The 12,223-nt window shown below is 37.6% G+C and overlaps 1 protein-coding gene across 3 annotated transcripts in view; it reads left to right on the top strand.

Annotated features, from left to right (window-relative positions):
* CTNNA2 (catenin alpha 2) overlaps positions 1-12,223 on the top strand; it is a 1,106,640-nt gene that overhangs the window by 341,353 nt on the left and 753,064 nt on the right. For all 3 annotated transcript variants that reach the window (XM_032880681.1, XM_032880684.1, XM_032880682.1), the window contains 2 exons: positions 2,073-2,192; positions 5,733-5,999. In XM_032880681.1, the coding sequence (XP_032736572.1) occupies positions 2,073-2,192; positions 5,733-5,999 (387 nt within the window). The remainder of the gene's footprint in view (positions 1-2,072; positions 2,193-5,732; positions 6,000-12,223) is intronic.

The raw sequence follows: 12,223 nt of genomic DNA, 5'->3' as shown, positions 1-12,223 counted from the left end.
CAAATAAGCAGCAGGAACAAATTAGCTGCCAAGAGCTGTCCTCTCCGTGATGCTGTTGATAGCCATGTTAAGATAATTATAAATCTATTAGAAAGTGAGACATCACTGATTTGTTGTTTTAAAGGTTTGAGGTTTAATTCTAATTAAACTATGAAAATGCTTTATATGGCCCATTCCATACCATAAAATGTGACTTGATTTGAGTCCCCCCCCCCCCAAAAAAAAGGCATCCTTAAAACAGTCCTTTTTTCAGTGATACTTGTTGCTTTCCTTTGAGCATTATTAGAGCCTGTCTAGGAATTGGAAAAGAAAGGACCAACACTGAGAAGTTTAATTATCATTTTATATTTTCACAATTAAGAAAAAAAGATGGAGAATTTCCATGCAAGTTGTGAATGGAAACTTAATTTTATGTGGAGTCTAGATTATCACCATTCTAAATTTCCATTGCTTGCTACAACTCTTTCCTTAATAATGGGTTAGCTTGTTTAGTAAATTGCATGACATTATCATATCTATGGAGTAAAAGGTCTGATGATACCTATTATCACTGGTTTATATACACTATTCTCTCCCTCCACTCAGTGAAATTTGATAAGGGTGTTGAATTAGCTACCTTTGTGATTGTGTCAAGCTCAAACAAGTGTATATCTCCATAGCTCAAAACTATGTTCATCTCTGGTTTTTTCTATCCATTTTAGTGGTCCTTCATATTTCTGTGTTGTCAAAATGAACTCCCTGTATGTTGTCTTTTGATTTGCTCCAGAGTACAAAAGCTAATCAGAATTCTGCAGTAGACCCTGCATTTTCTGCATTTCACATTTCTGAGCTGCTGTTCTTTTTCCATTTCTTCATCAATAGCCTGCATTAGTGAAGGCCTCTTTACTAGGCTCCCTTTTTATATAGAACTTTTGATTTTCCAAACACGTATCTGTCTTGTGCCTTGCTTGCTGAGAATTTTATTTTTGGTTATTTACTCTGATAAAATTTTCCCTATAATAATGCAGTATAACTGACAATGATGTAGGTGGTTACTTATTAATATCTTAATTTTCATTTTAATCGAGACCACAAGCATTATGGTATGACCAGTTGTGGAAATCTTCACCCCATACTAAAGTTAAAATCATTCTGGAGAGGAGATTTTAGTATCTCCCAAATCCTCAGATCGTTTATAAAAGATTGCTTAGTGAAATTCATAATTCAAGTCCAGGACCTCCCTGGGAAAGTTCCGGGACACAGTTGGCAGGAATTTGGAAGCAGGACGCATCATTAGGAAAGTGTGCGTGTTGTCCCTCTGCCCACCCCCATTCTACCCCAGCTGATGCCACCTTCACCTGCAACAAAACTTCAAATGCACTTGCTTCTCCAGACTCAGCAGCTCCTCTTTCTATGGATGGCAGGGTGTAAACTCAGCTTACAGTTACAGACCCCTTAGTTCCAGCTTCAGAAGTGTTGACGAGAACTGTGGGTGCAGATCTAAGTGCGCTCAAGCTTGCAGGAGTTCCTTCATTTTTTGTTAACGCACTTCCTCCTTTGAAGGTTTCTAGAGTTTGTTTTCAAATTGCCTATTTTCTTCTTAGGTCTGCTTTTCTGTATCTTTCTGCTTAAAGTTAGAAGTCTATATTCCTTTGTGCACGCGTGCTCGCACACACATGCACGCACGCGTTGGGGGAGGGGCAAAGGCAGAGGGAAAAGCAGGCTTCCTGCTGAACAGGGAGCCTGATTCAGGACTCCAACGGAGGACCCTGGGATCATGACCTGAGCCCAAGGCAGGTGCCTAGCCAAATGAGCCATCCAGGCATCCCTGAAGTCTGTAATCCTTATCAGAATCATAACCCAGTAAAATACAGTCAGTATAGTTCTAATGCTCCAAGCCTTCTGCAATTACCTCTCAGATACAAAATATTTGGTGTATTGTGAACAAATATTCTTGTTTTAAATGCTTATTAGGGGTACTTTTCTTCTATTTTACTTCAGTGTTAATTGTTGATTTAAAAAAAATGACCATTTCTAACATGTTTAATATATCCCTTCTTTCCATTTATAAATATTGTTTCTTATTACCTCAGGTGGAAGAGGCCCTGGAAGCTGTCAAGAATGCTACAAATGAGCAAGACCTCGCAAACCGCTTTAAAGAGTTTGGGAAAGAAATGGTGAAACTTAACTACGTAGCAGCAAGAAGACAACAGGTGGGAGAAGTTTTTTTGGAAATGCTAGGGGAGACAATGAGTGGTGTCTAAGTAACCTCCTAGCTTGATAGGCTTGACCAACAGATCAGCCTCATCTGGTGGTGATCAAGTTCCAAATGCCCCCAGAACCTGTGATCCACAGGGGCTGCCTCCTACAATGGGCCAGTTTTCATACCACTGTGGGCCCTGGGGGACTCTCTCACCCTTGCCTACTTGGAGTAGGTCACAGGCCTTCTGCTTGACTGGTGGAAACCATTCTAAGCTTTTTTCTAGTATAGAAAAAGCTCCCCAGTTGAAATATCAAACTTTGGTGTGGTGTTATGGATGCCGTCTGGACACCACTCCTTTACTTGCCCTCACTTTTTATTTCCTAGCCCTAAAGACACCACCATGCATATGCAGAGCCAGAATGTGCAGCATGTTGAAACCTTTCTGAAAGACAGGAAGACAATGTAAAGAAAATCAAGGAAAGGCAGAGAGAAAGAGAAAGGGGCAGGGTATGGGATAACACAGGTGAGTTACTTTGATGTAGGTCGCTCATTGGAGATATTGTGTCTCCCTTTGTCTTGAGATAGCACCCCTAATTTTAGCCAGGCCTACTCATTGAGTACCATTAGACTTTTGTTCTCAAGATGTGTGTTTTTATTTTTTCCCCCTTAGAAAAACCTCTCCAAATGTGGAGGGGTTGATTAAAATCCTTTCCACCCAACCTCTTGACTGATCCTAGAATTCAACATTTGGGGCAATCCCTAGTGCCTTAAGCTTATGACCAACAAGAAAGTTCCACTCAACAGACGAGTGTTGAGTGTTCATCTGTGTCATGCTGAAGGAATGCTGATATTATAAACTTGGTCAAGATCTAGTTCCTGCTCCTAAAGTGCTTACAGTATTCCTTGTGTGAGAGGCATACACATATGTGATGTTAGATTACATGATATTTAAGTATTTTATAATTAGTAAAATTCAAGTGGACCTTGTGTAAGAGTCCGAAGTATAAGATAGGTAGGAGTGAAGTTACTCTGAAGCACAAATGTGACACCAAAAAGCTATCTAGCTTATTTAAACCACTGAAGGAAAAAAAAAAAAAAAGAAAAAAGACATTGAATCTTGACCTTAGTGAACCAAAGGGGCAGTTGGCAAGAAAGATAGGGGCCAGGACATCCAGAGTCTTAGAAAATTTTTGGTTTTTATTGTAAGTGGGTAGGTAGTTGCTCAGTAGTTCAAAATTTGGTATCAGGGTCTCAAACTTACATTTTAGTATTTTTTGATATGTTGAATACAAGGGAGTGAAGGAGGAGAGACAATCTATATTTGGGAGGGGCTGATGTCTAGGTGAAAGATGGTCTTAATGAGTTGGTAGTGGTAGGAATGGAGAAGATTATAAAGAATCAAAGTTAATTTTTAAAATAGAGCTCTGAGGACCTGATGTTAAATTGGATATATCAGGTTAGGGAGTGACCGCAACCAGTTGAATTCTAAGGTTCTGGTTTGAGCAAATGGGTAGATGGTGGTGAATTTATAGAGATGGAGAAGACTGGGTCAGTTGGGTATAGAAATTAAAATTTCATATTCAGACATATTGATTTTTGAGATGTTTGTGAGCTCTCCATGTAAATATGTCAGATAGAAGAGACATGTGGATTGGAGTTGAAAAACTAGTCATCAGCATTTACATAGCTGGGTATTAAAATCTATGGAAGGGTATGAGCTATTTATGAGAATGCCCATACATATAATTTATTTCATTAATACCTTGATTTTAATTAATTGCTAGACTCTTCCAAGAAAATTTAGAAAAAATAGTAGAATTGGAAGAAGAAAAAATGCATATAACACCCAACCACCCATGAAAAAAAAAATGGTGCAACTTTAGTATATTGACTTTCAGTTATTTATCTTCATATTTTAACATATTTATAATCCTACTTTGCATACAGGTATGTATATTGTGTTGTGCTTTTTCATTTATAAACATTATCCATATTGTTTGATGAAGGTGAATTATAATATCCACATAGTCTATCAAGAACTTCAGTCATTTACTTAACCAATTCATAATACAACATTTAGATTGCCGCTTTGTTTTTGTTTTTGTTTTTGTTTTAGGTTATTAAAGAATGTTTCCTCAAATATTTTTATGTGGAGAACCCCCCCCCCCATTTCTCACTTCCACATTTAGATTTTTCTTTTATTAGTATAAAGTAACATCTAGCTTCTGGACCACTCTTCTGGAGATTAAAAAGGCCCTTTATAACTACTCAGGAGAAACCTTCTACTTTCAATGCCTAGCTTATTGCCTGGCCTAGAGAATACACTCAGGTGTTGGTTACCTATTTGTGTTCATGTTGAGGGCTAAAAATAAATAACCCCATATTAGAAATCATGTTGGCTGGCATAAATTTGTCAGTACATAAGCAAAAGAGGATAGATGTTTCACTTAATTATTACTGTCCGTTTATCTGACAATCCTACATAAAATATAATGTGCTTGTCTCAGAATTATTTTGACCAATAAAAGAGAAGATGTCATTATTGCCAAGTCATTTATATATGATGTACCAAATGAACAAATAGACATTGAACCCTAGTGGTTCAAGTAACATTAATGATGTTTTGAAGATTTCGGGGTGGGGGAAAATCTCTCTGAGATCCTCAGCTGGCAATCCTACATGGTCTCAGAGAGCAGCACTGCCTTTAACATTTCCGTAAATGATGCGAACATTTTCTTAACAATACTCTTTAAAGCTGAAGATCAAGAAACTCCCCAGTGGTGGTATTTTGACAGCCAAAACTATGAAGGCAAATCATCTTTGATCTATTCTTAGTCACTAAACTCAACGATTGAGCTGCCATTAAAGGTAGCTTAAAAAAAAAAGAAAGAAAAAAAAACCCTATTCCAGAAATGATAATTCAGTGACATTGATAGACTAAGCAAAAATCAGAAAAGTCTGATTGCCCATGTCTGTAATTGTAATTGTATATGGAGGCAAGCGTTATTAGAAGACTGAAGTTTGAGTTTTCCATCTGCTGCTTGCGAACTCTGATCCATGCAAGCTACTGACTGTCCATAGCTTGGTTTTTACATTTTTCCCAGCAATATTTTGAGTGCCTCTTAGGGGCCAAACACTGCTAAGGAGTAAAGAGCCACTAAATAAGATAGACAAGGCTTCCTGCTCTCACTAGACACAATACATGAGGGAAACATCTTGAAGTAAATACAGTAAAGTTTAATAACTTGATAGGAGGGGATAGGGGCTTGTGGGAGCAGATAGAAGGCGGCATAGCTTAGCAGGATGGAGTACATTCCAGGAGGATCGGCCATGTCTGGTGAAAGGGTAGGTGGAAGAGGAGTGCTCAGGCATTTCATACAGAAAGAACATTATATGCAAAGTCCCAGTGGCTAGAGCAAGGACAAGGGAGAAAATGGATTTTAAAATTCAGTAGGGTTTATGAAATTTAGTCTGGGACTCTGAGTTCTAGAACAAATGCTTCTGTGGCAACCTTCATGAATGTGCCACGTTTCCTGTTTTGTGTACACAGGAGCTGAAGGACCCTCACTGTCGGGATGAGATGGCCGCCGCCCGAGGGGCTCTGAAGAAGAACGCTACAATGCTGTACACAGCCTCCCAAGCGTTTCTCCGCCACCCGGATGTTGCTGCCACAAGAGCCAACCGAGATTATGTTTTTAAACAAGTCCAGGAGGCCATTGCTGGCATCTCCAATGCTGCTCAAGCTACCTCGCCCACCGATGAAGCCAAAGGCCACACAGGCATCGGCGAGCTGGCTGCAGCTCTCAATGAGTTTGATGTGAGTATCTCAGCGATGCACACAGAGGGGTACACTCCTGGATTGAAAGAAATGATTTGGGGTTGAAGGGCCACAATAGGATACCTGGATTTACCCCTCTTGGAGGCTTGTGCTAATAAGGTAAACTATATAATGTGCTCATTATTAGGAATGCAGCATAGTGGCAGAGCCTAGTTTCCTTAAATTTAAAGGATCTAACAACAGTGTTTGAGAGGAGCTGATCTCATGCAAGCAGAAACCCTGTAAGCTGTTAGTTTCCTATCCCACTGGCTATTTTAGGGATAGTTCATCATTTGGAAGGTTCTTTATTTTTAAAGGGGCAAATGTCATAGGCAGTATAGGTATTTATTGCCTCTGTGTTACCCCTGGGTGAAGAACTACCCTTCATGTCTTCATTTTAAATCAGTGACAAACTCTGTTGCCCCCCCCCCCCCCGATCCCGCATGGGATCCCTGACTTCCTTGAATCAGCTCCTCTGGGTAGCACCTGTGTTGGACCCATGAATGACCCACATCCTGCACCTGCTACTTCTGAGGGGTGTGTCCCAGTGAGCGAAGTAATGAGAGGGATGCTTGTAATCAAAGACCGCAGGATGACAACCCTCGCTTTCCTTGGGTCAGAATATGGGTCCACCTAGGGGAAGCTGGAATTCATCTGAGTTCCTCCTGTGTTCAGTGTGAGAGCCTACATGTGTTGAAGGGCTACCAAGATTTAAAATAAGCTGTATCTGTTTTCAAGGGTTCTCTTTTCCTGTAGGGAGATGGGAGAAGTAGAATGTATTAAATACCTTTTAAGTGATAAAACACAGTATTATAGGAATTCATAAAAGAAAAATAGGTTACTTAACAGCTGTGGAGAAAGATGATGAGCTTGCTTTTGGATCTGTTGACGTGAATTTTTGGCAGGGGATGACTGGCTGGGAATGAGGATCAGGAACAAAGCAGTGATTGCTGAAGACATAAAGCTGTGAGATACAATGGAGAGAAAATTATAACACTTCAGATAGCCATTTGCAGTTTTCACAGGGGTCTTTCCTCTTTTATTTTTTGTTAGCCAAAATATCCATAACTTAGACTGTATACTGTTTCCTAGGGTTTTTTGGTGAGGATCCAATGCCATTTAAAGCATTTACTGCAGAAATTGGGGTTTAATACATGATTCACAAACTTTCAGGAGACAGTTGAAAATCTGTTGGCACTAATAGAGTTCAGTAAGGTTACCAGTTTTAAAATACACGTAACAAATCAATAGATTTCCCAGGTGCAAAACATAGAATAATGGAAAAACAGATCCTGTTGACAAAAGTGAACAATTTGGTGGCTTTATTTTATTTCTTAATTTATTTCCTTATAAATGTTAGAAACAATTCTGATACAGTTGTGGAGAACCAAAAAAAGCACTGAGTGGTACTTTTTGTACTTTTGATTTTTGGTTTCTTTTGTGCTTAGGTTATACAATAGAGTTGTACTTCTTGGTAAATGATGTCATGATCCTGGGTAGGAAAACTATTGACTCTTAATTTTTATAATGTTCAGACAATTCTGATAAAAATTTGACATTCTTTTACAACTCTATGGAGTAATGATACAAGTTTCTTTCTGGAATAAGAATGAAGAAGCCCAAGTTTTAAGGAAATTAAAATGCACAGGTGAAGTACTCAGATATTAAAACATTATAATGCTACATTAATTTTAAAAGTGTACATTAGACCAAAAAATGTCTCGTAACTTAAACAGAATAGAAAATTGCAAAACAATCTCAAATACAGACTTAATTTATGAAATGGTACTTTTAAAAAAATGTGTTAATAGGTGGATTATTTAGTCAGATTTTATAATATATATATATAAACTGCATTTTTATAATCAAAAAGTAAATAAAACCTGTGGAGCTAGGTAGAGTAGAAGCATAGTATACAGAGAACACCCTTGAAAGATAGACCCTTCTGCTGCTGCCACCTTCTGCTCAAGTGTGATAGCTTCCTGATCTCTTTGACTCCGGACTTTTCATTGAAAGGAGCTTCTGACTAAAATGAATTTAACAACTGAGGCATCATTGTAGTAATACAAAAAGCTTTGGACTCATAAAACTTAAGGCCATGTGGGGAAAATCTGTTAACAGAGTATGTTGACATATAATAAACTTTCAACGGTGATTTTTTTTTTTTTTTTGGCTTTCATTTTTTTTTTTGGCTTTCTTTTTTTTTTTTTAATGTTTTGTTTAACGATGATATTTTTGTTTTTAACTGTAGTGATATGCTGGACAAACATGGCTCTAGGAAGTTAATACATGAATATATTTTTTTTAATAGAACATGGCATATTAACTCATCACTATATTAATTTATAGTTTATATTTATTACATTAAGTATGTTAGCTAATTATATATTAGCTAAATATATGAACCAAGTAATATTTCATTATTAAATGTGTATGGGTTCTCATGCTATATAAATTGCATAAAACATTAATGTATAAAATTTTATTTCTCAGAGGTTGATAAAAATCAACTTGTGGAGCCATGTAAATTGCTAATTTATAGATAGTAATTCCATTTGGTGTGGCTCCCTAAAAATTAAGTTAATGACATTTCAGTACTTTATCAAACATAGTAAATATTACTCATAAATATTACTGAGTATGACGAGGTACAAGTAAGTAACCAATTGTAGATTTTCTATCACTTGACACCGACAAACCTACTTAGTCCTTAATGATACTTGAAATTCTCTCACTAAAAAAATAATGTCTCCTTCTCTTTGTAGCAGAATTATACATTTCTGTTCTATGGTTGCATATGAATACTTTGGTATTTTTTTATTCCCCAGGCATATTGACTTGAAATTGCTTTAGAATTCAGACATCTGTCTTGAATCCTCAGTTCTATTCTCAGATATTAAACAAATCGATACCACACTGGGTGGGAAAACTCATTCAAACTTTCTGTGACTTATTTTTCTGGCAATATCCCTTCCTGATGCTTAGTTTAATGGTTTGCCAATGTGATGGAGATTTTAACAAGTAAAGTGTGTTTTGAGATCCTGAAGTTAAAGGAACTGTAGAAATACACAATTTCATCATCAGGATGACAAGCATGTTCTAATGTTGAATTTGAAACCCATTTCATATTCGTCGTCAGTGTGCCAAACTGAGTTTAATGGGAGGTTGGATGCAGAAGTGACTTAAAGTGTGATAGGTGACTAAGAACAAGGTAAAAATTAGCATTTTTACATTATCTAAAATTACAGGACTGATTTTCTGTCTGGGTACTTAGAATTATGGCTCAGTGCATGGTGACCTATTTTCTGGCACTCTTCTTCTGCCTACATGAAGAGTTGATGTAGTGATTTCTGAAGCAAGAGAATGAATAAAAAAAAAACAACAACAGTATTTTTAACAGCTTAAAACTGTCAAGAGTCTCTAATGATAAAACAGCAAAAAGAAAATGATTGCTAATCAATGGAAAAATCAACCTCCATTTAAAATGTGGCAGCTTGAGGTGGTTAATTTTATCTGGTGAAACTACTAAGGAATACTAAAAATAATTTGTAAAAAATATAATGACTACTCAGAAGTAAATCCTATTATAATGTCAGTTTTGACTGCCAGAAAATTTAAGAGTAGAAGAGGAAAATTAAAAATTATTCCTACAGAATTTCTGTTTAAAGAAAACATACACTGTATCTTGTTTTTTGAATCTGCTTTTGTAGAAGAAGATGCTTTAGAAAAATAGACATTAGCACCATTCATGACCCAGTCTTTATAATTGATAACCCTTTCTCTTTTAAATTTTTTATTTTCTCTTTGTTGTTGTGTTTTTTTTGTTTTTTTTTTTTTAAGATTTTATTTATTTGTGAGGGGGGCAGAGCCCAAGCAGGGGGAGAAGGAGAAGCAGGCTCCCACTGAACAAAGAGCCTGATGCTCCTATGCTTCCTGGGACTCAATCCCAGGACCCTGGGATCAAGACCTGAGCCGAAGGCAGATGCTTAACCTCCCTTTTGTTTTCTCTTAAATCAGATCGTAAACAGTATCTCAAACTCCTCTAACTTTAAGTTTTGCCCATTCGCTTGATTAGTAATTCTTTTTTTGTGTACATTTATTTTTTTCTCCACTTGTTCCATCTTCTCAGCCTGTAGAAAAACGTATTTCTGTTCTACAGCCTAGAAAGAGAATAAAGCATAAGGCTTTATAAGCATATTTACTATTCCTTACTTACTTACTTACTTTATAAGCATATTTACTATTTATAAGCATATTTACTATTCCTTATATTTTACTGTTTTGAGATTGAGTTTGAGTTTGAGTTTTTTAAGATTCCAGTCCTTGCTTGTATATCTTGGCTGCCATTAGCTCTTATCTCTTGGAGCCTCGTACTCTAACCTCTGCTCCTGCCCCTCCTCTGTAACACTGTGTCTGAGTTTGTAATAAGGACCCCTAAATATCTATGTGTTTTTATTTTCTAGTTCTCAACTGTTTCAACTTTGGAATGGGGGGATCTTAATAGTATTAAACGTACCTTTTTTTGATTTGTATTCAAATTTGCAAGATTTAAACACCTGTACTTGAAGACTAGGACAGTCTGGCCTCAGCCACAGTGAGCTGAAATGTCACCATGACCTACCAACTCTACATAAATTGTCCTTCCTATTTCTACCAGATTTTTTTCATACCCTCCTCCCTCTAGATTATTTTCTTCCTCTCCCTCATATCCTCATATCCATATACACATGGATACACATATTCCACATATCCACCCCTGCTTCTTTCTCTTTAAATAGATTTCCTTGATCTAATTATAATTCTCATACTGATCTAGTATTCAGTGGATAGAAGTTTTGGAGGGTGAGCAGAAGGCACAATGGGGCATCTGCATCACAGGCCAATAGGGATAGCAAGACACTGTGTCCATCTGACAAGGTTAGAGGGTCTAGGCTAACTTCAGTAAGGGGAGAATTATCTGCTGGAGAGCATCTCCATGCTACAGTGGTCACAGCCCTAAGGCTTTTCCAAGTGTGTGCTCATTTCAGGTACCCAGATGTTCTAGAAGCTCTAGTTGGAAGAACCTGGTTAAGAAACAGGAGGTCAGGTGGTAACTCATCTCCTAGCAAGACTCCAGCCCATTTCTGGGACATGGAGGTTTCTGGACACCCAAGAGTAAGAACAATCTGGGTGTGGGTTTTAGAATCCAGGATTGGAATTCAAGCCCAGTGGAGAGCTAGAGTGCTTGACAGGCATCTTAGGTATGAAGCCCAAATGCATGACCTCAGATCTAGGCTGCAGGAATCTGAAGAAGTAGAGTTTTTCAACTGACACTTTCCTCCAAATATCATCTGACACCTTTAGATAGGGAGATTAATTCGTAGAAGAGTCTGTTGAAGCTCTGGTCCTTTAAGGAACCACAAACCAGAATTCTGGCTGGTTCAGGGATTCTTAAGTGTTAGGATCTCTCCAACAACAGGCAAGAAGGAATGCCTACTTGGAGACATATATTTCCACAGAGTATCTTGTGAGTTCCTTCCTAGTTCTAACTCTCCCTTTTGCTGTGGAAATCAATGTAGTTATTTCTTCCAGAGAGGCTTATTCCAGATCTCCTCTCCTTCTTTTACATTCTATAAAGTCATTCTGACTGCAGACATCTGGAAGCACCCATATTAGGTTATGAAAAGGGTAAGTTTCCTATGTATTACTTTAGAATGAGGACAGAAAAGAGAGGAGAAAGCCCTGACAAAATACTGTAAACATACTGATGAGGAAAATGCAAGATGTAGTTTATGTCCTAAAGCAATTAGCAAGCAGGAGGCCAAATGCATAAAAATGAAAGCCAGTAAACAGAACCAGATAGCTTCGGGAAAGCAATTTTGGATTCCTAATTCAGGTACTAAAAAGGTGGAGCAGACAAATTCAGCAACTTTCTGCCTTTCTGAGTTCATGTCAATATTTTTGAAGGCTTAACATCTGTACAGTTGTTTTGTCTGTTCTTTAATACTATATTAGAATTTTTTTAAAGTAAACTCTATGCCCAACATGGGACTTAAACTCACAACCCCAAGAGCAAGAGTCACAGGCACCCCATTAGTACTCCTTAATAATCTCCACCATGTTTCTAAGAAATGTTTCCTATTTAATGGCCTTTAGAAGTATCCCAGGACTTGGGAAGAGCCCAGGAGTTGGATTGTGGTATATGGTGGCTACTCCAAGCTCTGTAAATTTCTAGAAATATGTGA

The sequence above is a fragment of the Lontra canadensis genome, unplaced genomic scaffold, assembly GCF_010015895.1.
Source record: "Lontra canadensis isolate GAN:19392208 unplaced genomic scaffold, GSC_riverotter_1.0 scaffold71, whole genome shotgun sequence".
NCBI classification, from domain to species: Eukaryota; Metazoa; Chordata; class Mammalia; order Carnivora; family Mustelidae; genus Lontra; species Lontra canadensis.
This window is presented reverse-complemented; position numbering and strand designations above follow the sequence as displayed.